The sequence below is a fragment of the Nanorana parkeri genome, unplaced genomic scaffold (assembly GCF_000935625.1).
Source record: "Nanorana parkeri isolate BGI_ZX_2015 unplaced genomic scaffold, ASM93562v1 scaffold917, whole genome shotgun sequence".
Lineage (NCBI taxonomy): Eukaryota > Metazoa > Chordata > Amphibia > Anura > Dicroglossidae > Nanorana > Nanorana parkeri.
This window is the reverse complement of record NW_017307185.1, coordinates 267833-295399: the sequence shown is the minus strand read 5'-3', so window position 1 is coordinate 295399 and position 27567 is coordinate 267833. Positions and strand designations below refer to the sequence as shown.

Sequence of the window (27567 nt, the reverse complement as noted above, 5' to 3'; positions counted from 1 at the left end):
AGCCCTGCCTATATCACCCACTGCCAGTCAGTTAGATCTGAACCAACCAACTGTGACTTCTTGTCATGATGTCATTTCAAATAAAGAGCCAATATAATTGACTACTTCCTCCATAGTATAGCAGTACACTTCCCTAGTCAGGGATGGGAGGCGCTGTGCTCTGGACTGCAGGTTGTTGTAAGACTGTTGTGAACTACTCGCGGGGGGTGGACACACCTAGAGGATCCCTTTACTGGAGCACGTTATGGAGTAGATTGATTCTACCAGTAGATCTGTACACGACTTCTATAGGTTGGAACCGGTTCAGGAGATTCAATTTAATAATCTGTAGTATTCATTTTTAACACTAAAGGCACAAATATTGGGGCAGCCATTGCTGTTTTATAGTGTACATGTTCCAGGGCTGGTATGCTCATCCTTCATTCACCATTAAGTGAGTCACCGACCTGGGGCAAGCATGTCTGTCAGGTGGCAGGAACCTGTAATCTTATCTAATCAGCGATCTGCTTTAGTGAAATGTATTCATCATAAATCATAATAGTGATTGAGAAAGTTCCTCATATATAAAAGCAGCCATAGGGACGGTTTATGGGTCACGATAACACATACCATAACAACGTCTGTTACCAGTTCCAGAACATCTACTAAGAATGATCATTCTCTTCTCTCTTTAGGGTCACTCTTCATCCAGCAACTTTACATGTGAACTTCATACATTGTTCAGCATGCTGGATGCAGAGGTTTCATGACTTTATTGTGCTGGTTAATGGTTTATTAGTGAAGCAAAAACCATCAGATGCTGCAAACAGAGCTGTGACATGGCTTCTTTACATTCCAAAATGAATGCCAGTGTACGTTTTATATTTATATAGATCAGTGTATGAATCCCTTAAATATTTGTACAGATTAGTATATGGACCGCTTGATTATCTGTACAGATTAGTATATGGACCCCTGGATTATCTGTACAGATTAGTATATGGATCCCTGGATTATCCGTACAGGTTAGTATATGGATCCCTGGATTATCCTACAGATTCATATATAGATCCCTGGATTATCCGTACAGATTAGTATATGGATCCCTGGATTATCCGTACAGATTAGTATATGGATCCCTGGATTATCCGTACAGATTGGTATATGGATCCCTGGATTATCCGTACAGGTTAGTATATGGATCCCTGGATTATCCGTACAGGTTAGTATATGGATCCCTGGATTATCCGTACAGGTTAGTATATGGATCCCTGGATTATCCGTACAGATTAGTATATGGACCCCTGGATTATCTGTACAGATTAGTATATGGACCCCTGGATTATCTGTACAGATTAGTATATGGATCACTGGATTATTTAGACTAAGGTGTTTTAGCAGTTTACTACAACCTGCATTCCCTGAAGAACTACTGTTTACAAGTTGCCCTCTGATCTCTTGCAGGGCCCATACTTGCCATATGGCATAAAAGAACCTCCAAGCCCTGTGCATAGTTATGTCATTAGTACTCACCATTCGCATCCATAGACAGGATAGAAGCTGTTGCAAAGACGTGTCCCCGTCACTGACCATTTCATTCTCTTGGAGTTCTTCTTCTCCATATTCTCTTGATCATATTCTAATTCCATGCGAAGTGTCTGGCTCTGTTAGGCAGGCACAGCTGTGTATTTAGACAGAGATAGTGTTTATCTGTCAGCTCTCAGGGTTCAGAGTCCAGTATCCTGAATAAACTACCATGACAGGCTGCTAGCTGATTGGCCCCGTGCAGGGGACTGTCCCCTTATCACCCACCTTGGGGAGGGGACTGGGTGTCAGGACTTGCTTCTCACGCCACTAATCTTGCTGAGCCGTGCACAAATGCAAATTAGGCATTCGCCTTTGTACCCTGTCTGCCAGTGGGGCATTACCGCTGGGTGCTGCCAGAATGATAATTAATGCATTGCTGCTAATCCCTTTGTGGAAAACCAGGACAAATCCTTCCAGTGGTAGTTACATTAGCATCAGCGGTGAAAGAGTATTGCTAGGCCCCCTTTAGCTAAGTTGTGTTGTCCTTGTACAGTTCTTAAATCTAAAGTAGAAATTCATTTAAATACAAAAGAAACCGGTACACTTTAAGACGTGTATACCTTTTTAATTGGCTCCTTTGAGAATTAATGTTTATGTGCCACAAACATTTACATTACTGAATGTTGTTTTCCTAAGGGAAGACACAGTATTCTTCCACGCGCTTTAAGTAACCCCAATTATCCTTCTTTAATGCTGAACCCCATACACTGGTGAAATAAAGAAATGGGACGTGTTTGACCTGCCAAAAGATTTCTAATTCTGTTTATCCAGTCTGGTGATGCAGAGCCAGGCCTATTAACTTCACTTCACTTCAGCTACAATACACTTGCACAGGAGTACACTCCAACTTGCCGATTGGACAGTCAAGGAACAGATTCCTCTGCTTTTCCTCCAATACATAGCTGAAATACATACATAGGTCATGTTTATTCTGCCAAAGGACTGCTAGTTCTGTTCATCCAGTTTTGTGGTACAGGTATCAGATGCAGATCTAGGATCTTTATTACAGCTACAATACAACTTGGATAGGTCCACAGCAGAGCCTAATTGGCTTCTAATACTGCCCTTCATTTCCCTAGCCTGACTGCTGTTATTTGAGGACTTGTTCCCACCAAATGCAGACCAGATCTGCACGAGTTTCTGCACACGCAGTGCAGTGTGTTTTGCCGTGTTTTTGACATGTTCAGGTCCGTTTTTGTGTGTGCCTAAAATGGGCTTTCAGTGCGTTCCAGGGCGTTTGCATGCCAGGGATCCCAACCTGAAAGAAGCAATTTCAGGGAGGTGCCCTCTGCCCATTTGTGGGGGCCCCCCTGAATGATGGCAGATAGCACAGAAAGCCAGCTGCTGCCGTCAGAATAAAAAAAAAAAAAAGAAACCAGCATAGGAATGCGTAGTTAGATTCGTATTGGCTATTTCAATTTGCAATAACCAATAGCAAGCTGGCTATTGCACCCACCCTCTGCTGCTGTCAATTACTAGAAGAGGACCTGATGGAGAACTTCAGGTCCTCCTCTGCTGATTGGCAGCAGCAGTGGGCGGGTGCAATAGCTAGTTTGCTATTGGTTATTGCAAAGTGAAATAGCCAATTGGAATCTAGCTATGCATTCCTAAGCTGGTTTTTTTTTTTCTGACTGACGGCGGCCGGCAGCTCCGATGTCAGAAGAAAAAAAAAAAGACAGCAGGGAAAGGTTTACGCTGCTGGATCGAGCAGAGTAAAACCTTTCCGGGAGAAAATGTTTCTCTCCTAGTCGGCCTGGAGCGTCCGGGAGAGTTGGGATGTCTTGCATGCGTTTTTTATGCGTTTGCGAGCTTTCCAGAGCAGTGAAAATAGGGCTTGCTGCAGTTTTTTTTACATGCTCTGGAACTGAAAGCTGCGGTGTGAACTAGAGCCCAAAATACCATTAGAATACATTGGACGCAGTTTTTTCATCCGGTTTGCAACTGCTCTGCTCCTGGATCGTGCTTGGTGTGAACTAGCCCTGAGGGCTTGTTCACACCAAATGCAGACCAGATCTGCATAAGATTCTGCACACGCAGTGTAGTGCGTTGTGCTGCGTTTTTGATGCGTTCCGGACCGTTTTTGTTAAAAATAAATATTTATTTATTTTTTAAAATGGGCTTTCAGTGCGTTCCAGGGTGTTTGCATGTGTTTTTGATGCATTTGCAGGTAAAAGAGGGCTTGCAGCAGTCTTTTTTTACATGCTCTGGAACTGAACGCTGCGGTGTGAACCAGAGCCCAAAATACCATTGGAATACATTGGACGCAGTTTTGATCTGGTCTGTAACAGCTCTGCTCTGCTCCTGGAACGCACTTGGTGTGAACAAGGCCTAAAGGGTTAAGGGAGGCTGATATCAAACATATGCTAGCTACATGTCCCATTAAATGTATGCCCCCCTCCCAACTCCTGGCCAGAAAAACATATGAATACACAGACATACAGATAAGACTGGTCCATGGAGCCTCTTTTCACCTCCGCTGCAGCGGTCTGAGGTCCTGCAAATCATCACGTTTGATACACACCCTGTTTAGGATGTAAGGACACTGAGGGATATTCCATTGCTGCAGTGTAGTAGGAGACAGACTTCAGGGAGCAATGTCACAGCCAGCTGGCTCTGAGGATTGGGTGAGTATAACTTTATTTTCCTCCCTAGACCCAAACGAGCAGTTAACCCTTGCAGTGGGGCTCCCCCAATAATAATAATGAAAAACCTCGAGTTCTTCCTGAATGGAATAAGCCCCATAGTGTACACACATGTCAAATGACAATTCTGCATAAGAAGTTCCGAAGCTCCTTATTGACAATTATAATCATTCATTATAATAAAGGCTTCGGGGGCCGGTCGCATAGCATGGAGGGAGCGTGCTGGAGTCGGGGATTAGTACTGACAGAAAATAGCTCTGTGAAGTTTTCTCATAAGACTTCTTTGTTGGCCCTTTCATAAAAAGCCCCGATGAAGGGAGCTCCCTCTGACCCCCCAAGATGTTATAAAGTCTTTTACTTTGGAATAAATCTGTATCTGGACACATGGTTTTCAGTGTGACACGTCAGTATCAGATTATGGGGCAGCTGTTTATCCAGAACAGTCAGCAAATCAGGCATCATTTTCCATATGATTGCTTTCCGTATGCCAGGACAGGTTATGGCCCAGGCTATCCAAGTTGTCACAAATCAGTGGTCTGATTATTTCTTGGATTTGGGCACTCGGGTTCAAAAAGGTTCGCCATCACTGCCCTATGTGATACATCACTGCAAAAACCCACGACGGCCACAAGATGGCGCTCCGTTCCATAACAGTGAGACCCCCCAGTGCCCACCAATGATGCAGCTGCATCATCGGCTGGGTAAGTGGCTGCGTGTATGTGTGGGGCAGTTGCGGGGGAAGCGGAGTGCATGGTGCTGGAAGTTGCAGTGATGGTTGGTGGAAGGTGTATGCTGTGTAGGAATGTGCAGCAGCACCAGGCGTGGAATATAAACGTGTGATAAGGATGTACAGTCATGTGCTGGCTGCTTGTATGTGCGATCTGGATTTATCTGTACATCTGTGATCAATGCTTATCACATTGGGCATTTCTATAATGGTGGGACAGGCACTATCTATCTATCTATCTATCTATCTATCTATCTATCTATCTATCTATCTATCTATCTATCTATCTATCTATCTATCTATCTATCTATCATCAATGTCTACTGCTTTTCTTGCTAACAGGTCTTTTTCCGCTGAAGTAGAAGGCCATGCCAGCGATATGGGCAGCTTAGTGGTTGGCACTGCTAACTTGCAGCATTGGGGTCCCCCGGTTCGAATCCCGGCCTGGACACTATGTGCATGGAGTTTGCACGGTCTCTCTGTCATTGTGTGGGTTTCCTCCGGGTGCTCTGGTTTCCTCCCACACTCCAAAGAATTGCTGGTCGGTGTCTGATACGTTTCTAAAAATGGCACTATACCAAAAAGCAAAGTACTGATAACACAGGAGATCCACCCACAGAGGGATGGTACCACTATAGCCCAATAAAAAAAAAGGTACTATAGCCCAATACAAAGGGAGGGAGCCGCCTATACAGGGAGGTACCAGAGCTGGTCCAGGTAGGAAGGTAGGGGAGAGTACAGATGTGAGGAATTTTTAGGCGCAATCCTGACCCCTGCACTGTGTACGTAGCGTACTTTTGATGGTGGGAGGGCTCTTGACATCTGCTGTATTGGGAGTGGGGTGCTCTGGATGTCTGCTTATAATTATTATGAGAATAATTTAATTCCATGCCAGTTGAAAAGGAGGGTTGCAGACTGCTGGTATCGTCCACAGGAGAACTTTATTGAGAACACCATGATTACTATTACTATGATAATAGAGAGTAGATGCATAGTCCTATTGAGGGTAACCATACTGCTGATGCGGCCCCCGATGAATTTGAGTTTGCCACCCCTGCTCTAGAAGATGCATACTTGCAGCTCCGATGTAGAATTGTCCATGCGAGATGAAAAACAAAGTACAGCTAGATGGGCAGCATCCACTGACTTCTTGTGCATGTCATTTCCAAGTGCTTTGATTACAACTCCATTTTGTCTCTTGTCTTGTGATTCTGACTTGTGATTTTCTGAATTATGGCATGACAATTTTGCTATCCTCATTTCTCTTATTTATCACCAACAAACTTCATAGGCTATGTAGTCCCTTTCACATCAGTCACTGCCCCCAAAGGTGCTTACAGACCCTACTGCTCTCTCACTGCCAGACACCTACATATCAGGGTCAGCTTAACTGATCATGTTTAAAGAGGACCTGATATGTGGAAACTGTGCCAACAATGGCAAATGACTAGTAATCAGTATTGCATATAGGCTCCCTGCAGCTGATCTTTTCCTAATTACCAATTTACCATGCCTTTAGCACCTTGTCTGTCTATAGAGGCGGCCATATTGGTAGAGGCAGTGCCTCAGATCTCTCACTGCAGATATACAACTATCAGGCTATAGGGTGTAACTTTTTTTTTTTTTTTTAGGAAGTAAAAGGTCAATTTTCAGGGGTACATCTTAGGCACAATTAACATTTCTAGATGTTCCCTACAAGTTAATAAATCTTTACTTTCAGGATGTTAAACACAGATTTGAATGGGAGTGCGGAATGTCTTAACAAGATGCTAGCAGGTCCTCCGAGCCCCCAACCAAGATATAAAACTAGAGGACTGACTTACTGCGTAACATATTATTTTTGCGCCTATTTTTTTCTTCCTTTATAAATAAATAAAATACCTTTTGTTTTTATTAGCACTTGTGTTGTTGTTGTTGTTGTTATCATCAGACCTGTAGCAGTTTAGTTTAATTCAGGAAGGGACAACATTCAGACTAATATCATTCGGATATAAGGAAAGCCTTTGAGCAGTTTTTTCGATTGATTGCTTTGCGATTGATCAGTTTGCAGTACACACCGCTGCCCATGTGTACGACAGGAGATGCAGGGTGGTGTGGCAGAACTCTGACTTGTATATCGAGCATCCTGATTTGGAGGCCCCACTCCTAGGGTGATCAGGAGGATTCAAGTTGTGTGCAGGCCTCTTGGTGCCAGCTTTGAGTTCCTTTAGCTATCTTTTAGATTTTAAAGTCACAGCTTTAATGCAGCAGCTGGAGAAATCCTGTCTGATGAATTTCTCTATTACATTCATCGAGTGTGAGAAGCTTGATCGAAGCACACAAATTAAATCTGAATGAATTGCCACAGTGACCTTGTATACAATATAACAGTTTTTTGTTTTTTTTTCTTTCCTAGGCTTTTGGTAGACAGCTGGTATCTGCAAAGCGCAGTTGGTCTATTATCACATGGAGAGCAGCAAGCACAACATTTAAGGTGAGCACCTCCTGTCTACAGATATCATCTCAAGTACTGGCGATACTTTTCAGGAAACATTGTCACCTAAAGAGTGAATTATAATCAGACATTTGCACAATGTTCCCTAATACATGTTACAATCTGACCATAAGAACTATGTACAATCAACTTTAGATTTACCAAAACTCTGTAATATGAAGACCTATCTAAACTACCCAGTCAATCTGTATCTGATCGATCAGTCCCCTGCATTACATACTTGTTGATTGGACTAAAGAATATTGTACAGTCAGATTATAATGTGTGTGGTGAGCCTAAGGCAGTTTAAACTGTTTTTATAGATCACTGGTTTTCAGGTTCAGGGCTGTGAGATATCAGGTTAGGCATCTTGTCTTTTCACATTGCTACTTCAGGAATCTCATAAGCTAATTACAGCTACTCCTCACTTAACAACCTACCTGTTTAATGACCACTCAGACTAAAGGTGCCCACAAACCTTGCGATTATCGGACGATAATCGCATGCGATCGACTTTTCGGCCGGTAATCGCAAGGTGTGTGGGCAGTGTGCAACCGCAAATACTGTACAACTGTACGACTTTCAAGCATGTTCGAAAACTTTGGCCTCTCGTACGATTATTGCAAGATTAGTGGCGTTTCCATACATCAAAAATCGTACGATCTACTCTGCTCATGCGCAAAGATTACCGCAATTCGTCCAGGTGCTTTTCTTTAATTACAGCTAATTGAACCTTGCGATAATCGGGGCATAATGGGGCCGCCGTACGACAATCGTACGACGGTTCGATCATCGGACGAAAAGTGTCGTCCGATAATCGTAAGGTGTGTGGCCACCTTTACAACCAGCTCTCTGACCAGGTGGTATTGTACACTGTACGAGAATTTGGGTCGAGCTCATCTCACGTCACCCTTTCTCAGTCTGTCTCGTTCCCGCAATTGGTCAGTCAGTCAGTATTCACTACTGTACTGTACATTGGTATTTGCGATATGCAAACCTAAGTCATGTACCATATAGTAGAGCTGATTTCCTCTATTCCTCACTTAGTGACCAATTCGCTTAATAATCCAGTTGTAGGAATGGAACTTGGACGTTAAGTGAGGAGTGTCTGTATTGCTATTCAAGGGTTAAAGCCCTAGTGGACTTTTCAAGGTTTTCATAGTTTGTTTTCTTTAGTAAGCAGCCACGACATGAATAGAAAAGCCTGCCCCCTTCCAGCATTCTGTAAAGAAGGATCCTTGCTTTCTGAATGGAAGCAGTGGTCTCACTGTAGAGGTTCAACAAACTCCATGCAGAGATAAAGATGGACAGTCAGAGACAGAGCTCTCCCATCAGCAGGAAGCATTAGCCCAACTGAACTGAAAATGTAATTGGGCTTTAGGAAAGTGTTCAGAACTACGGAAGGTTTATGGTTAGGTTTAGTTTTAGAATCAAGGTTTTAGTGGATTATCTAATAAGTTAGATCATTTTGGGGCAAAGTGTAATCTGAAGTGTTACGTTAAGACACTTCAGCGTAAGGTCTGGTTCACACTAAGCGTATTGTCGCAGCTGAATAATCGCGAAAAAATGCTTCCCAAATAACATCCAATCCATCCTTATGGCCCCTGTTCACACCTGAGCGTTTTGTCGCTGGAAAAAGTACATGAGCTTCTTTTTGGCAGATTACAGCTCGTTTTCCCCCATTGAGTCTTGGATTGGAAACACGCATTTTGCACATTTACATCAATGTGTCACAATCTGCTCATCAAAAAGCGTGACTTCATTTATGCGCGCAAAAACGTGCACCAAATAATGCATGTTTCTACGCACGAAAACGCTGTTGCCTGGGTATGAATCAGGCCTAAGCGTTGGGTGTTATTAGAAGTGTTAGGTTAAAATGTACCGCATGTCAGGGCAAACCCAAAGATATTCCTTACATTTGTGCAATATGTGTACATTTCTCTGTTTTGTCTCCTTAATTATGCTGCAATTACAGCAAAATACCTGATGACCTGCCAGAAATCCAATGTGTTCCTAAAATCCAATTTGAGCTGTCAACATAGTACCCTGCTACACTAAAATCCCAACCAATGTTATCACCCCTGCCCTGTTTACCATTGGACTACAGAACACCGGGTATACCTAAAGGATATTTAATCCCAAAAACAAAAATGTACTACAGTTTTCCAGTCCTTAGGCACGGTCGTTGCATTAGCATCTTTTCAAACGCGTTTTTAATTTTCTGGTGATCCTGCCAGTGACACACTTCCTGTCCTAGGTTGACAACGCTGCTCCTTGATCAGTATTGTTATCCTAAGCTGTTCCATTGACTTGGACTATAAACACCTCCCTCTCTCCTCATCTTTATCACATAGGGACGAGGGCTTGTGTATGTTACAGAAAATAGCGTAGAAAGATGATATCAGATCAGTCGACAGCAATTACAAGGACCACAAGACTTCTGGCAGGATCGGCAGGTATGTTACTGTAGTTGCAGTAAATGTACTGCAGTCATGTAGCCACCACATCTGGGGACGTGTAAGCTGCAATATGTTACATTTTTGTTATTGGGTTTCAATATCCTTTCAGAGGTTCTGAGGTTAGCTCAAGGATGGAGTATAAGTTAGTGGGAAGGAATGTTTTTGTCAAACTCTGTATTATTGTGATAAAAGCTACCAGTGATGGGATCCACAAACAATGATAAAACATTCAAAAAGCTTCTGGGTGAGACTTCTGCCTGTCATCCTAGTCCTGCCTGCAATGCTTCTCAACATGGACATCTTCCCCGATGCACAACTATGCGTCCTGTTCTCTTCCCATTTCTGTTCCCTGAGAACTTTTTTCTGTACTCATATTAGTATATTTATTAAATGATGATCATAGTTTTGGGCATATTTGCTACTTGGATCTAGAACTGAAATGATCTTTTTATTTCCCCAATCAGCCTTGCATGTTTTTGGTTATATTCTTTTTTGGTTTTTGGATTTATCTAGGCCGGGGGTAGCCAAACTCGGGCCCTCCAGCTGTGGTGAAACTACAAATCCCATGATCTCCGGGAGTCATGTCTGTGAGAATCTTGCAATGCCTCATGGGATTTGTAGTGCCACTACAGCTGGAGGGCCGGAGTTTGGCTACCCCTAATCTAGGCCACGTGACTGTTACATTACCACACTGCTAGAGTATGCCCTAAACTGGTAGATACTTGAGATTCAATCCCTGTGTTGTTATTTCTACCCACAGGCTTCAGATCTGCAGATCGAGTTGAACAAGCACCCCAAAGAGAAGCCTGATATTTCGAGCTTAGTATTTGGGAAGACTTTCACTGATCACATGCTTACAATAGAATGGACCAATGAGAAGGGTTGGGCCAAGCCACATATTAAACCATTTCAGAACCTTTCCCTGCACCCTGCCACTTCTGCTCTACACTACTCTGTGGAGGTAAGTCAGTGCGCATGAAATATTTAGAGGTAAAATCCAGGTTAAATCATGTTGATTTGAGGTAGTGCCAATATACCACATTGTTGGTATACAGGGCACGTATATGTATTGTTTTACTAAAGCTTTAAAGTGATATTAAAGACAACATAGGTTTTTTTTTTAGCAATTTCGATTGTTATATAAATGACTTACAATTAATACTGCTACTTGATGTTTAGAAGTTTTTTAGATTCCTGCAGAACCAGTTTGTCCCCTGAGCACTGGTCCTGATATCCTGTTTTAGGGTGGCTCCCTTTCCTTGCAGGGTCCAATGGAGCCACCATGTGTGTGCTAGTAAGGTGTGTTTGTTTCTACAAACATACAGCCACATCAAGGCAAGACACCTGCTTCCCACCTCTTCTTCCTTCTCTCTTCTGCAAGCTAGTAGACAGTCAGCTGCTGGAGAGTGTGCCCTCCCTCGTGATCTTGTACTGGACAGGAAGGTCAGGGAAGCAGAGCTGAGAGAGTCGGAGCCAGCTGTTTGGAAACATGATGACTTTAAATGCTTGAGCTAAAATGTAAAGAAATACTTTGCTGGGCAATTTATATTTGTTTGATCTGGATTTCTTTTTGAAATAACATTTGAGTTGAATATTATTTTAATGTAATATGTATTGCAATCCAAAGAGAATAAAAGCTTGTATGGGATGTAAATTACACAACATTTTTAATGTACACTGAAGTCCAACCAAAATGGAAATTTTAGTTTTGTGTGAATTCTGATGGGTAAAGTGAAACTGTTGGGGGATCAAACAGACCTTTAGTCCCTGTTCACACCTGGGCGTTTGGAAGCTGAAAGTTAACGTGTCAAAACTCACAACAAAGGAATTCCTATTCATTTCTATGGCCCCTGTTCACACCTGAGAGTTTAGCAGCAAGCTGTAAAAACGCTGAACGATGGAAAAGGTGCGCTTCTGAGCTTCTTTCAGGCAGATCCAGCACGTTTGTGCTCCATTGATTTCAATGTAAAATGCGCCAAATACTTTTTTTTTTTCTCGCGTTTTTGCGCAAAAAGAACGCGTGTTTTTAAGGCGCATATACATTGTGGAAGACCAGCTGCTAAGCACACTGGGAAACAAAATGGCTGAAACACATGCAAAACGCGCATCTATTTAGGGGAGAAATAGACGAAAAACTGCATTAAACGCGTGGAAACGCTGACGCCTAGGTGTGAATGGAGCCTAATGTTGTACATATAAAATGCAGAAACCATCTCTGCGATTGACAAGATGTATTGCCTGGTCTTTGTGTTGCAGCTATTTGAGGGTATGAAAGCCTACAAAGGGGAAGACAATCAAGTGCGCCTTTTCCGACCAATGATGAACATGGAAAGAATGCATCAGACAGGACTGAGAGCTTGTCTGCCGGTATGTCAAACGTTCTGTTACTTCTACTGCTAATGTCCTGAATCAGCATTATTATACTGTAAATAATGTACAATGGAAAGCAATACAAGGACATGGAACAAACATGAAGAAACATCAATCATTTCCGTTCCTGCATAGACCTTCCCCATAGAAAATATCCATGCCCCCCCGAAAATCCCTCAGCAATGGAAACTGCCATCATTTGGAGGCAAGTTTAGTATTATTTCTTCTTTTTAGCTCACGATGATCTGAACCTTTTCTGTTTTACTCTTTCTATAAAATCTTTCTTTTACAAGTAAACATTGGATATTAGGGTTTTCTAAAGGAGGGTGCAGGAAGACGGGGTGGAAGTTGTAAGAAAAGATCCCTCCTCTGATCATTCAGTTGATTGTTGAGCTACTGAACTCTCCAGTTCCAGGAAATCTTTTTCTCGTACTGATGCCCTAAACTGTACTTCATATTTATAGAATAAGTCCGGGTAGACTAAAAAATAACCCTTGGTGCTACCCCCCGCACTGCAAGGGTAAAATGCTTGTTTTAGTCTAGGGTGTAAAATAAAGAAGATACACTCACCTGATCCTTGGTCCCGCCTGGCTGCTAGACCGGTCCCCACAGCCTCTTCTTTCCCGGGCTCCGGCGGTGGAATGTCCCTTGGTATCTTCACGTCTAATATAGTGTTCGATGTGATGACTCGGAGCTGTTGGGAGCGGTCTAGCAGCGAGCCGGGACTGACGTTAAGATGAATATATCTTTGGTATTTTAGACCCTAGACAAATACGAGCACTTAACCCTTGCAGTGGGGCCTACCCAGTGTTGAGCTTTATGCTGTCCGGAGTTCTTCTTTAAGGTAAGGTCTTAATAATGCTTTGTTCAAGGACAACATTATGTCTCTGTCTCTTTCTCTCTCTCAGTTTCTCCTCTTAAAGTGTATTTCTTTTCAGTCTTTTGACAAGGCTGAGCTCCTAGAGTGCATGAGAAGATTCATTGACATTGACCGAGATTGGGTCCCCAGGTCTAACTCTGCCAGCCTGTATATTCGGCCAACTTTTATTGGCACAGAGGTAAGTTTAGATCTTATTATGCAGAGCTGGTCAAGTTTCTGTTTTTTATATGGTTTCCTTACTGTGTTCTCCCTATTACATCCACTCATTTGTTTCATTGTTTGTTTGTTTTTTCCCCCTCACAGCCATCTCTGGGTGTCACAAAGTCCAATCATGCATTATTATATGTCATTGTTGGGCCAGTGGGACCGTACTTTCCCAGTGGAGGATTTAATCCAATCTCACTGTTGGCTGACCCAAAATATGTGCGTGCCTGGATGGGGGGTGTAGGAAACTATAAACTAGGCGGGTAAGTTTTTATTTGTAACATTTATTCCTTTAAGTTTATATATCTATATGAGAAATGTGGAGATAATTGGAGCAACAAGTTTTGTCAGTGGCATAGCGTATAAGGGAACATTAGATTTCCTATTCTACCATTTCATTATTAAAGTTCACCTGTACATCCAGTCTATGGACATTGAAGTCTATGTTACCCTAAATGTTTTTTTGTTTTTTTTTTTGTTTTTTTTTTATCTGTGTGCGTTTGTCTATGTATAATCTGTCTCCTAGTACTGCCTTTTTAATTCAATGCATTCACTAGAAATACCTGATTAATCCTGCCAGTCCCCTTTTTTTCCGTGATGTGAGCTGAGCACACAAAGCTCAGAAGCATCTCAAGGCTTGCTTTTAGGAAATACAAGAAGTTGCACTGACACATGGCGTGCCTGTATCATCTGTAGTCTGTAGTTTGTCCGCCTTCTGCCCAGCCCTGCCTTGCTGATTGACAGCGAAGCTCTGACTGGCAGATGCTCAGAGCTGCAGAGTTTCCCCATATGTGTGTGTGAGGTAATGAGCTGCCCCCCTGCTACCCGGAAGAGGACAGGAAAGAATGCTCTGCAGTTATTTGACCAGCTCAGAGGAAGTTGAGATAGATAGATAGATAAATAAAGAAAAGTAAACTTATTTCTGGTATGGCTGCTGTACAGTCTGAACTTCATTATCATGGGGGAAATGTATCAAGGTTGGCGCATATGGAATCTGAAGCAGTTGCCCAATCATCAGTTTATTTTAGCTAAATTGAAAATGAAAGATAGATGCTGATTGATTGCCATGTGTCTACATAGTTCATACTTGTGCGTTCACATTGCTTCAAACTATCTACTTATTCTTAACAAAAAGTAAAATTTAGCTTTAAAACAAGCCAGACTCTCTAGTCTGGTCTCAGTCAGTTTTTAACAGCTATGTGACTGTGCCAGTATTTGTATTTACAACGGCCTGAATTTTGTGCATTTCCTACATCTTTTCCAGTCTGGCTGTAACATTGTAACTTTACAGATGAGAGGCAACATTGAGGTGGCTGATCTGTGTAAGATGACGTTCAGATGCAGCCCGGAACATAAATACTGCACAGACATCAGTATTTATATGCCTGTGACCTACACCAATCAGCCATAACATTATGACCACTGGAAGGTGAAGTTAATAACATTGATTATTTTGTTACAGTGGCACCTGAAAGTGGGTGGGATATATTAAGCAGCAAGTGAAAATTTGTCCCTGAAGTTGATGTGTTGTAGAACATGGGCGTAAGGATTTGAGCGACTTTGACAAGGGCCAAATTGTGTTGGCTATAGACGGCAGAGCAATTCCAAAACTGCAGCTTGTATGGGATGTTCCCAGTCTGCAGTAGTCTACCAAAAGTGGTCCAAAGAAGGAAAACCAGTGACTTGGCGACAGGGTCATGAGCGGCCAAGGCTCATTGATGCATGTGAGGACTGAAAGCTGGCTTGTGTAGTCCAACCCAATAGAAGAGCTACTGTAGCTCAAATTTCTGAAAAACGTATTGCTTGTTCTTATAGAAAGGTGAGGTGTGCATCACAGTTTGTTGTGTACGTGGCCGCAGAGCAGTCAGGGTGCCCATGCTGACCCATGTCCACTGCCAAAAGTACATACAATGGGCACGTGAGTATCAGACCTGGACTACGAAGCAATGGAAGAAGGTGGCCTGGTGTGATGAATCACATTTTCTTTTACATCATGTGGATAGCTGGGTGTGTGTGTGTCACTTACCTGGGGAAGAGATAGCTCCAGGATGCACTATGGGAAGAAGGCAAGCCGGTGGAGGCAGTGTGATGCTTTGGTTAATGTTCTTTAGGGAATCCATGGGTCCTGCCATCTATGTGGATGTTACTTTGACACGTACCACCTACCTAAACATTGTTGAGCACCATTTCCACCACTTCTTGGAAATGGTATTCCCTGATGGCAGTGGCCTCTTTCATCAGGATACCCTGTTTCCCCGAAAATAAGACCTACCCTGAAAATAAGACCTAGTACTATTTTTGGGAATTGCTAAAATATAAGACCTACCCCGAAAATAAGACCTAGTTGTGACCATTCCCAGGGCCGGTGGTTGCATAAGGGGAACTTGAAGAGCCGCGGGAGAGAATAAGCGGTGCCAACCAAGCCGGCGCTAGAGGAAGCGAGGCGGCACCGGAGGGAGCAGAGCCGCATAAGCCGATGCCTCCTCTATAGTGCCGGCTCCTGTCACAGGCGGAATGATACCAAATGCACTCCGCCTGTGAGGAATCAATAGTTAAAGTCCTCTTCGCTCATTCTGGCCAGCGATTGGTTATCACATTGCTCTTGGAAAGGTACGGCACCCCTAATTGCCCTGATCATCATATTTTTCTACATGAATAAGTGCGGATTGCTGTACATTAAAAAAATAAACAAAAAAATAAGACCTACCCTGAAAATAAGACCTAGTGTGTTTTTTAGATCCAAACAAAAAATATATAAGACAGTGTTTTATTTTCGGGGAAACACGGTAATGCTCCCTGCAACATAGCAAAAATGGTTCAAGATTGGTTTGAGGAACACAACAACAAGTTTCAGGGGTTGACATGGCCTCCACATTCTCCAAATCTCAATCCAATGAAGCATCTGTGGGATGTGTTGGGAAAAACAAGTCCGATCTATGGAGACCCCACCTTGCAATTTACAGGATTTGAAGGATCTTCTACCGATGGCTTGGTGCTAAATACCTTCAGAGGTCTAGTGGAGTCCGGAATTTAGGGCTGTTTTGGCGGCAAAAGGGGGACCTACTCATTATTAGGTGCCTGGTTATAATGTTACGGCTGATCGGTGTATAGGCCTTGTTCACATGGGCTGCAGCTTGTGTAAGACCATTGTGTACAGCATGCTTTTGACAACCTTCAAGCAGCTTTGTTGAAGTCTTTAACCGCTTGTTGAATGTAATGGGCCAGGGACCGAAACGGGATCCAGGGGATCAGAGGGAGATCAGTACACGATCTTCCTCCCATCCCCTCTCCAGTTTCAGAATGCAGGAAGTGATGTATATTATATCATTCCGCATTCTGCTGTCACTCTCCGGCTTCAGAAGCTGGAGAGAAGCTGATGAAGCAGATCTATGCTTCATCAGCTTCTTTGGGGATCCCTAGCTAATATTAGGGGTCTTAAAAAACCCTGATGTCTCCATAAAGAGGACCTATCACATCCTCTTTGCTATCACATAGGGGGCTTCTTAGCCCCCTGTGTGATAACAATAAAGTTAAGTGGCAAAAAAATAAAGTCACGCATTCATTTTTTTTTTTTTTTTATAGTTCTTTAAAATTCTTTGCTAAGTCCCCAGCCCCACATACACGCTCACAAACATGCGTCAGGTGCCCATACGTGCGAAAATGACGATTGCGCCCATTACGCCACACATGTTACATATCGCCACAAACGTCAGAGCGCGAACAATAATTCTAGGGCCAGTGTTCACTGATGAAACTAAGCTGATGAGTGGTAAAAGCTTTTAAAGGATCGCCTATGGTCAATTTTGAGTATGGTAGATTTTTGCAATTTTCTCGGGTGCGCACGATTTTAAGGCTTATTCGGTGGGCGGCGCTCCGAGCAGGGTCATCTGGCAGTCTCCGGCCACCTAAAGAAGACACCTGACCACTGAGACGCTGACTCGAGTTTAAGCCGAGGGGGGGCACTTTTCAGCACAAAAAATGGGCTGAAAAACTAGGCTTATACTCGAGTATATACGGTAGGTGATAATAAATGTAATATAACATAATGTAAAAAAAAAAATTTCTAAAGTTTCGTTCATTTTTCCCTACTAGTAAAAAATAAAAAAACACAGTTGTGATTAAATACCACCAAACGAAAGCTCTATCTGCCCCCCAAAAATGTTATCAAATATTACAGTACAGCTTTGCATGACTGAATAAATGTCAGTCAGAGTACCGCAGCGCTGAATACTGAAAAATGGCCTGGCCAGGAAGGGGGTGTAAGTGGTTAAAGCACCCTTAGCTCTAGTTTGGGCATGTTAACCTAAGATGGGTCACCCTAAACATTCTGTTAGCAGGCTTTAGTAAGCTTTAGTACTATTTCCTACAAGCTTGTTGAAAGCCTGCTGAAGCCTGTTAGCTGCTTGTGTAAGGTGAGCACAGCCACATTAAGATTTGTGATTAACACACTGGAACTTACATTTTTTAAGTTTTCCAAATGTAGAAGCTCACTGTACATACTGCTCCTATAGGAGCTGCAGCCCATGTATACAAACTCATAGGGGAAGGATTTTAGTACTTCTGTAGAGGAAATAGAGTTTTTGTATATACAGTATTTTGTTTAGTATGCAGCGGGAATAACCGATATAGTATTTTTCTTTTCTTTTCACTCAGATAAATATTAAATACTGCATATTTACAACTTGCAGGCGGCATACTAGAACCTGCTGCTGCAAGTTTTTTGCCCAGTGTTATCCTGTAATGCTGTGAATGGCTCATGTAGGCAGTGAATCCATGAGCAGGCACTGCTGGGCTGTCTTATTAGCATTTGCCAACACCTAATTGGATGCAGCCCAAAAAAAAATATTATTTGTAATATGGAGATTTTATATTAGTACTGAACATACATCTTATAAGCGTTAAGATAAACAACAATAAAATAAAAAATACATTTTTTGAGCCTTCTTGACTTGACCGGTCGTACCCATTGAAGTTACCCATTTAGGTGAGTGATTTTACAAACTCATACGCAAGGTAAAACAAGTGGATTTTCTGAGCTGAGCCCGGCTGCAATGTGTCCTGGATAACATTAGCTGTTTACTTATTCATGTTATTTGTTGCCTATAGAAGATGTCTAGATGATTGTATACCATGCATCTATTTCCACACAGAAACTATGGTCCTACCATCTATGTACAACATGAAGCAGCCCAGTTAGGATGTCAGCAAGTGTTGTGGTTGTATGGAGATAACCATGAAGTGACTGAAGCTGGAACAATGAACTTCTTCATGTTCTGGATTAATGAACAAGGAGGTAAGTCGTGTGGATCTGTTTCATTTCCAATCATCTATCAAGTCTGTTTTATCTAATTATGAATTCAGTTTATTTATATAAATAAGGTGAAAAGATCTGCTTGTAACAGCCAATCAGGTGCTTGCTTTCTTTCTTCTTATCCATAACTCACCCACTGGTGTACTTGCTCTGACGGATTATTTTTGAATATCTTTCTTTCAATCAGCTGTAAGAAACATGGGATTATTTAATGTAGACCTTATCTAAAATGTAGGTGTATTGGGGGTAGTATCGGCATGAACCTTCCAGTCTGCCATTATGTGGAGGCCCCACAATGTTTCCTCTTCATGTGAACTAATGCTGTAGCAGCCAAGCACTGGGGTGCTGACATAGGCAGTATATATAAAAATGAACTGCGCCAATAAGCCAGGCAGCTACGAGGCACTGGAATGTACACCCACTGTGAGTGTGTATACGTGAAAAATGAATAACTGATTCTGCCGAGCTACAACAATCAGCAATACAAAAAAACAAAAGAATGTGTGACTCAAACAAATGTCAGTGAATGAATAGTTGGATAATGGATCAGATGTGAAGTCTATAAATGTTCATAACTCTGAAGACGTCCATATATAAACAGCAATAGTGATGAATATTTCTTGTTCCTACACTAAATGCACCACACCAGATATAGGGGTTCTCACCGCATTGATGGACCCCAACAAAAGGTCAAATCAGGCAATTCCCTTCTTAACCAGGGGAGTGGGCCCTGGTTGGTCAACTTTCTGAAGAGTTTGCTAATTTCAGCTAATTTATTCAAGCCAAGGCACCTAATGCGGAACTCTGCAAAATCCTCTTGTTGTGGCATACAGGTACATATGGGTTCTAACATTGCAAGCACCTTTGTAATTGTTTATATCAGACCTAAATATTGACTTTAGCTTCTCTTGAGTAATACATTGCAAAGAGTTGATGATCAAGTTGCAGTAACCCATAGCTAACCAGTCACAATTTACCTTCAGTCACTTTAATGTAGTCATGGAAGTGTAATTCCATCCTAATTTTTTATGGCTTTGACTGGAGAAGGATTAGAATCTCTGTCAGGAGTGTATTGTTGCCTGTGTCTCGGACAGGGAGATTTTCTCCCACTTCCTGTCCTACTAATCAGTATCATTGGGAAAGAGAGTGAGTGGACACGGGGTTATATTCCTTCTCCAGTGTACTAAAATAGTGGGGGGAAGGGGGGGGGGGTCCTGTTGTGTCCTTAATACAGAATTAAGGGAATTGTCACAATGACAGTAATACAAATCTGACTAATGTTCTAACCCTTCCACGTGGTATCACATTTCAGTACAAGATGATTGCTTGCTATTGATTACTGCTTATTGCCTCTGGCTTGTCATTGATGACTGCTCATTGCCTTTTGTCTGTATATATTTTTTTATATGTTAGATTCTCTAAATCCCAGACTCTTGGGGTAACCGTAACGTGGGATTTAAAGGAGAACTATGGGGTTAAGGCTTTTCCCCATAGTTCTCCTTAGGGTAACGGGAGGACACAAACTAGCATCCTCCCGTCAGCCTAGGCTCAGTATACCGCAAGCTGTTGCTCGCGGTATCCTGAGACGCCGCAGCTGAAGCAGATCCCGACAATTCGCTCACCTCCCAATCTACTGAGCCGACCTGTGACAGTCTCATTGTCACAGGTCGGCTAGAACTATGAGGTGAGTGAAAAGCACTCACCTCATAGTTCTCCTTTAACCATTATCTACTCCTCCATGAGGGAGGTTTTGCATGGCCTAGATAAGTCAAGCATTGCATCAGTTTTACTATTGCTTTAGATAGATGAGCTATGTGAGGGTAACAGGCAAGCGGTAATGACTGTCTTCTTCATTGCCAGTTTATGGCCATCCTAAATTGTAATTATATCCAATTGATGTAAGTGCTTATTCATATCAGTGTGTCATGTGTGTTCATGCAGAGAAAGAGCTCATCTCCCCTCCATTAAGTGGTTTAATTCTCCCTGGGGTAACAAGACAGAGTTTGCTGGATCTGGCACGGCAGTGGGTAAGTGTTAGATAAACTGTGTCACTGGCTGTTTGCCCGATTTTGTTTCTTGTATAGCTATATAAGCATTAGCGGTCTTGGCATGACATTTGTGGGGGGCTTTTAGTGCAGGATATGGGATAGGCACCTTAAAGTGAACCTGTACTGTGCACATGAGGGCAAAGCAACAGGTTCACTTCACTGCTGCTCCCCTTAGCTGCCTATAATTACTTTGCCTTTATTCATGTGTACATTCCAATTTGCTCTGGTCTGAGACTACCTGTCGCCACATAACATCGCAGGTTGCTAGCAAACGGTCACTCGTGCACCCAGCAGTACATTGTGAGAAGACAAGTGATTTGCAAACTCTCCAAAACCAGAAGTACTAGTTTATTAACTTCACTCTTGGTGGCCGAACAGAGTGCAGAGGAAGCAAAAAAAGTAGGTGTTGGCAACTGGGGTAGGGGGGCAGCAGTTTAGTGAACCTGTTGCTGTGGTCTGCATGGTTCAGGAAATTTTAGCAGCTCCTACAGTTCTGGGAGTACACTTCAAGCCAAGAAGTTCATTAAGAGGAAGGGTGATCAGGCACACACTTCTTTATGTTACTAGCAAAAGTCTCAATTTATTCCCTCTTAAAATCCACATATACAATATGAGATAGATAGATAGATAGATAGTCAGATCACCTCCCTATATGAGATAGGAAGGCATGGGAGAAAATGTCTGTGACTGTTTCACATTGGCTCTATCCTATGGATGTTGTGAGTTCATACCTTTTTATCATGGAAGCTTATATTTAAAGGATAACTGAAATTGTATTATTCTCCAAGTGTTAACTCCACCCACAAATGTTTATATTTGCCCGACTCCTGATAGTCACACAGCCTCTTCACTGGCTGGGCTCTGCTTCTTCCTTGCATGTGTGCCTCTATCTCTATGTATTTCTTTGGAAAGGCCATCTACCATCTTTCATAAAGCAGAGCCCTATCTGGGAGACTGGAGTTGAAGAGGCTGTGCAAATCCGAGCAGGGGCAAGTAGTAGAAAGACTCGAAGGGGTGGGGGAGGTGATAGAGGGGGCATTTAGAAGTTATCTTTACTGAAGGTAATGCTATCCTAAAAAAAAAAAAAATAAATCTTTAATAGAGGGGGATGAGAAACCGTGACCAAAATCTCCCAGTAAAGTTAGCTGACACTTTTTCCTCCTTTCAGATGGAAGAACAGTTAATATACAGTCCAGTAAAGGATGATGAAAAGCTGCAAACTAATCCCTCCACTATTTTATTCTGAAGTTGAGCTGATTTTTGTAGTATCCTGCTTGAATTGTGTACATAATGCTTACCAGAGTGCTTCTTTAAAATCAAATTTTTTGATGTTTTTGCAGGGAGAATTCAAAGTGTCAGAAAGAACAATTACCATGGGTGATCTGGTTAAAGGGCTTCAGGAAAACAGGATAAAAGAGGTCTTTGGAGCAGGAACAGCCTGTGTTGTATGCCCAGTAAGCCGGATACTCTACAACGAAAAGGTGAGTGCCGTGTCACAAGTCAGTCAGTTAATCTGTCAGACATTCATATAGATATTAAATTGTCTGAGCAGATCAAGTGATGATATTTACATGTGTTGGCATTTTGAGAAAGCCCTAGGTTATTATTATTTCTCAGAAGAGGGACTGTTCTCGTATACACCAACTGCAGGCTTCTAGTTGTTTCTCACATTTACACAGCCTATTAAACTTTAAGAATTTTCAATATAGACACTGATCAAAATCATGGCAGCCTTGCAAATTTGAAAATGTGAGCATGTTACACAGCACAGGCTGTTTGATTTGTGCCTACAGTGGATTTTCTTTTACCATGACCATGCAAGAAAATGTCAGGTATCAGACTCCACTGACACTTGTGTTTTGAAAAATCAAAATAAAGAGGCAAAAATACTGAGGTCAAAAGCAGGCCATTGTAACTTAAAAATACAAAAAAAACCTTGAGTTCTGAAGAAAATGTCGCTGTGTGCAGTATTATCTGTATTATTAAATCATAGATCCACTTAAAGGGTATGTCCAAGAAAAATGGAAAGCCCCTGATAAATTATTACATGGAGTGGTTGCCACTGGTCATCCTTATTATTAGCTTTAGGAACCGTACATAGCAAACTGAGGTCCAACAACTGAATTACATGTGCAGTATTCAAACTCCCCAGCAGATGGTACAAGTGAAATGGTTAGTTACAGCTATACTGAGGAAACACAGCAGCTATGAAAGGTGAGCCCTCAAATAGTAATTTTAGTCCAAAGAACAGGATTCTGTTCTTTGGACTAAAATTACTATTTGAGGTTTTTTTTTTGTTTTTTACAGTGCTTGTGCTCTAAAGCAATTTCAAGGCACCCTATCTTCAATATGAACCTTATACCACAGGGGGATCTTTATTTTTGCTAGCATTTGTTATTGTGCAGGAAGGGAGGATTATCTCTTCAATAGGCACACACTAAATACACTTTTATTAGTGAAATGAAGAAATGTATAGCTTCTGTCTGGGTTTTTGTTGTGTCATTGGGACAGGACTAGTGGAAAATCACCCCAGTGGTAACCGAGAGCAAGAAAATCTGAAAAAGGTTCTAAAACGTCCCCACTGTAACCACTGTATGATTGCAGTTCCTCTTTACTCCTCTTTTTACTTCTAAAGGTTTTGATGTATTCTAAAAGGGATCTATTAATGTGGACCTAAACACAATAGGAAAGGTGGGTAGATTTAGAATCAACATAAACAAAGATGGCACAGAGCTCCTGTTACCTGATGCCATGGCAGGCATGCCCCTGAGTGCTGCCATCAGTCCTCGTAGCAAGAGAACAAAGACTTATATTGGCAGCTACAATGCAGATTGCACAATGCTTTTGAAGATGTAATATGGAACTGAAGTGCCAAAGGCTTTCCTTGTTGCAGCAGGCAGGTGAATTTGTGTTTAATCTGTATCCCCTACCAATGCTTTCCCACCCTGCCTAATGCCTGCAAGCTGAACTTTGACCTAAGGTTTACTTTAAACCCTGCCTCTGGTAGATGCACCATTCAAAATACATGTTTCCATGGCCCTTCAAAGGAGTTCAGGTAGTGGAAGAGTTTGTTACACTTCTCTCTTTCAGTCTAATCTTCTAGCACAACCATAGTAAGAGACAAACAGAATAAAGGTACATAAAACTAGACTATAATCTTATAGCGGGGGTAGCCAAACTTGGTCCTCCAGCTGTTTTAGAACTGTAAGTCCCATAAGGCACTGCAAGACACTGGACTTCCAGAGATGCCCCATGATGTAGTTTTATCACAACTGGAGGGCCGAAGTATTGCTACCTCATCATATAGCAATCCTGTCACTAGAGTAAATATGTGAGGCCAAGGCATACATATAAAAAGGCTGTAAATACTTCCTATACCTGTTGCCTGCTCTGCTGAGCTTCAGTCCCATACAATCCTGAGAAATCTTCTGCTGAAGTCTGAAGGGGAATCGACACTTCTGGTAGTATCAATCTCCTGGGTTCCTCTCTCTGACCTCCACCACTTAAGGTTCCTCTCTTTAACCTCCACCACTTAGGATTTCTCAGGATCACAGTGGAGTTCAGCGGCACAGGTAGCAGGAAAGATAAGTATTTACAGACTTCTTTTACAGTGTGCCTTGGCTTAAAATATTTGCTATAGTGATGCGTTCGCTGTAAATGTAACCCTTCTAAAATACCCCAAACCTTTCATTACTGATGGAACCATATACAGTGTCTAAGTACAGTCTAATATTACATGGATATGGGTGTTCTTTGCAGCTTCACATACATTTAAACTGCGTGTCAAGAAGTCAATGTTCTGCATTTTACTCTTGAGTGATAATTTGGGTACCTGTTGTTGTTTTTGTCTCTTTTAGAGTTACCACATACCTACCATGGAAAACGGACCTGAAATAGCAAAACGTTTCTTAATGGAGCTCACAGACATTCAGGTATGAAAACTGTACTGTCCATCCCAGGGATTCCAATGAGGCTTAGCAATAGTCCTAGTTTTAGCTCTTTCTTGTTTTTTATGTACCCCTTAATGTTCAGCACGGCAACATATTCGCATATGACTCGAACAAACCTGACTGGTTCTTTATAGGCTTCAGCGAAACATGACATTGTTCTCAATATTTGGGATTCAGTTCTGAGTCTGGGATTTCAGTTTATATGTTTCTGTATATCTAAGATGTCTTTATAAATCTATTATAGACTGAGGCAACCATGCCTTATGTTGGTGCAAGGCAAGCATTTTTATTTTCAAACCAGAAATCTGTGTACTGCCCAAAGTCTTCCCAGTTATCACTAGTCAAGCTACTGTTTGTTAATGATAATTATAAAGTGTAGGAGGTTAAAAAAAACAAATGATATTGCCAAAACCTTGGAGCATCAATTCGATTTTCAGCTAGCTGACTCCACATTTGAAATTCCCTGGAACCAGTTAAAGTCCAACCCCAGCTTCTGGGACAGAAAGTGAGGAGACATTTGTTTTAATGAGCAGTAAATTCTAACAATAAATTCTGTTCAACCCTTTCCCAACCTGTCCAAAAAAAAAACGTTTTTGGATACAGTCCTAATTTAAAGTACTGTATTTGTGAAGTCAGTCAATGAAAAAGATAATATATCTTATATTTAGTTTTTATTCTGCAGTCATGTGACTGCATGGCCTCCTTTCCTGTCCCTCTTCCTAAGAGTTGGGGCAGGTAGAGGGTGGGCAGCCGAATGATGTCACTTTAACACTGAATTACTTTAACGCCGTAAGTAAATTACACTTAAATCAAAGCAATACTGACTAGAGCTGCAGCTAATGATTATTTTCAAAATCGATTAGTTAGCCGATTATTGAGTTCGATTAATCGTCATCCCCCCACGCCTGCTCCTCCTCCTTACTTGTTCTCCCCGTGTCCCTGTGCCGATCGTGGATGTGGGAGGGCGGTAAGCGTGAGGCGGGGAAGAGGTGTGGCGTGTGGAGTGTGGGTTCTGGCGGGGATGTGGGAGGGAGGAGGTACGGCGCACAGCGCGTGTGGAGCCGTGAACAGGGCCAACTAACCAGAAGCCGATTAATCGATGATTGAAAAAGTTGACAACTTTTTCAATAATCGATTATAATCGATTATGTTGATTAGTTGTTGCAGCCCTAATACTGACCCGCCTTTCTATTAGTTCTTCTACTGAATACAGGCAATTATAGCTAGGGTTTTGATAGTAAAGTTTCTGTTACAAGCTGCTGTCAATTAGTGATGTGCGGGGGCTTGGTGTGAACCCAGTTTACCAGAGTTCGCCCAAGCCTACGCAAAACTATGACTGACACACTCCCATCCCAGCCCAATCAGTTGCGGCCACTGCATTCCCCTTCCCGCAGCTACACCTCAGACACATGGGAATGCCCCTGCCGCAACAGTTTGGCCCGGGAAGGAGGGTGTGTCAGTCAGTTTTGTGCAGCTTGGGTGAACTGGCAGCAAAACTGACTTTGGGTCACAGACATGTCACACATCACCAAGGCATTTTGTAGCTCTGATCAGCAATCCCTGGGATGCACCCTGACCATGCCATCATGGATCTGCTTTCATGCTTGGCATGGTCAGAATGTAACCGGGAAACTGGCAGAATCACAAGATATTTTTTAATACATGAATGAGTAGTGGAAGAAAAGGCAACACATACAAGAGAGTTTATTACTACAGTAATGCATACATTCAGTATCAGTTTTAGGACTAACATACACTTTAAATGTAAACTTCAGGAAAACAGCAAAATGCATTCAAAAGCATACAGAATACATTGCCAACATCAGGGGAAAATAATTCACTGCCATCTACGTATTTTTAGGAAAAGGCATTTAGCTGTGTCGGATAATATAAGCTAATAGTGTGTCTGGCAGCAGTGGAGGTTCTGTACCTATGTGTACTTCCAGTTCAGTAGGCAGGAATATGCACGCACAGAAATTCCAAGTCTTTACATGCATTCATGAAAAGAAAACTCCCTTTTGTCACTTGGATATTTAGGCAGTGGGCAGGAATGTCATTTTACACATCTGCTTGAATCCTTTTGAACATTTCCATATCTTTCTCTTTACAGTATGGCCGAACTCTCAGTGAATGGGCATATATTGTGTGAATGTACTCGGGTCAGGATTTCCATTCCAAAGAATCACAATCAACACTCTATTGGATTTTATTTATAAGCGTTTTTACTTTAGAAGAAGCGCGTTCTTAGGACTCGCCATACAAACGTGAAACAAGAGTGTCTACCTCCAACACTGCGACAGATTCTTTCAGTAATTTTTTATAATTCTCAAAGGACAGATTTTAATGTATTTAAATGGATAATGTGATTATGATCTTAGATAGGTTAGAAATGCAGTAGAGCTGTAGATTAATGGAGACTGTGAATGTAGTTCTGGCATTGTCTTCTGTAATTCTGTAGATCATTTATGTGCATGAACGGTGCTACAGAAACTCACAACAGATCTTCCAGCCGCTGCTGTTATGCACAAGACTTTATGTCTTCACAGCAATATGAAACAAAACCGAGATTACTCTCAATGACACTCCGCTATTAAACTGTGTAAGTCACTTGATTTTGTGTCCAGTGCCATCCTTGCCCACCATTCTGTGTCAGCTGTGGATTGTTGAAGGGATAACTACAATGTCTCTGATGAACAGTAGAGGGAGCTATTGGTTAGATTATATTCTGCACCTCTACTGATTTCAGTTAATGGAGACATACGGATGACATTTTATAAACTACCTAGGCTCTGGTAACATTATGTGGCCTTCCCACTGCCTCCTGGGAAAGCTAAGGATCCCAAATCTTGTCAGAGTGCACTCATTTCTGATCATTTATAGTTACTATTGTACCCCTTGAAATATGTAATAAATGCCAAGTGTATCTTATGATAATGT

At 42.0% G+C, this 27567-nt stretch overlaps 1 protein-coding gene across 1 annotated transcript in view; it reads left to right on the top strand.

The window, feature by feature from the left end:
* LOC108794945 (branched-chain-amino-acid aminotransferase, cytosolic-like) overlaps window positions 1-26959 on the top strand; it is a 48644-nt gene extending 21685 nt beyond the window's left edge. Inside the window, exons 2-11 of the mRNA XM_018566097.1 lie at window positions 7331-7408; window positions 10628-10828; window positions 12124-12234; window positions 13176-13295; window positions 13421-13584; window positions 18472-18614; window positions 20574-20659; window positions 22021-22161; window positions 24538-24612; window positions 26741-26959. Coding sequence (XP_018421599.1) covers window positions 7331-7408; window positions 10628-10828; window positions 12124-12234; window positions 13176-13295; window positions 13421-13584; window positions 18472-18614; window positions 20574-20659; window positions 22021-22161; window positions 24538-24612; window positions 26741-26779 — 1158 coding nt within the window. The 3' untranslated portion in view covers window positions 26780-26959. The remainder of the gene's footprint in view (window positions 1-7330; window positions 7409-10627; window positions 10829-12123; window positions 12235-13175; window positions 13296-13420; window positions 13585-18471; window positions 18615-20573; window positions 20660-22020; window positions 22162-24537; window positions 24613-26740) is intronic.
* Window positions 26960-27567: the final 608 nt, after the last annotated feature.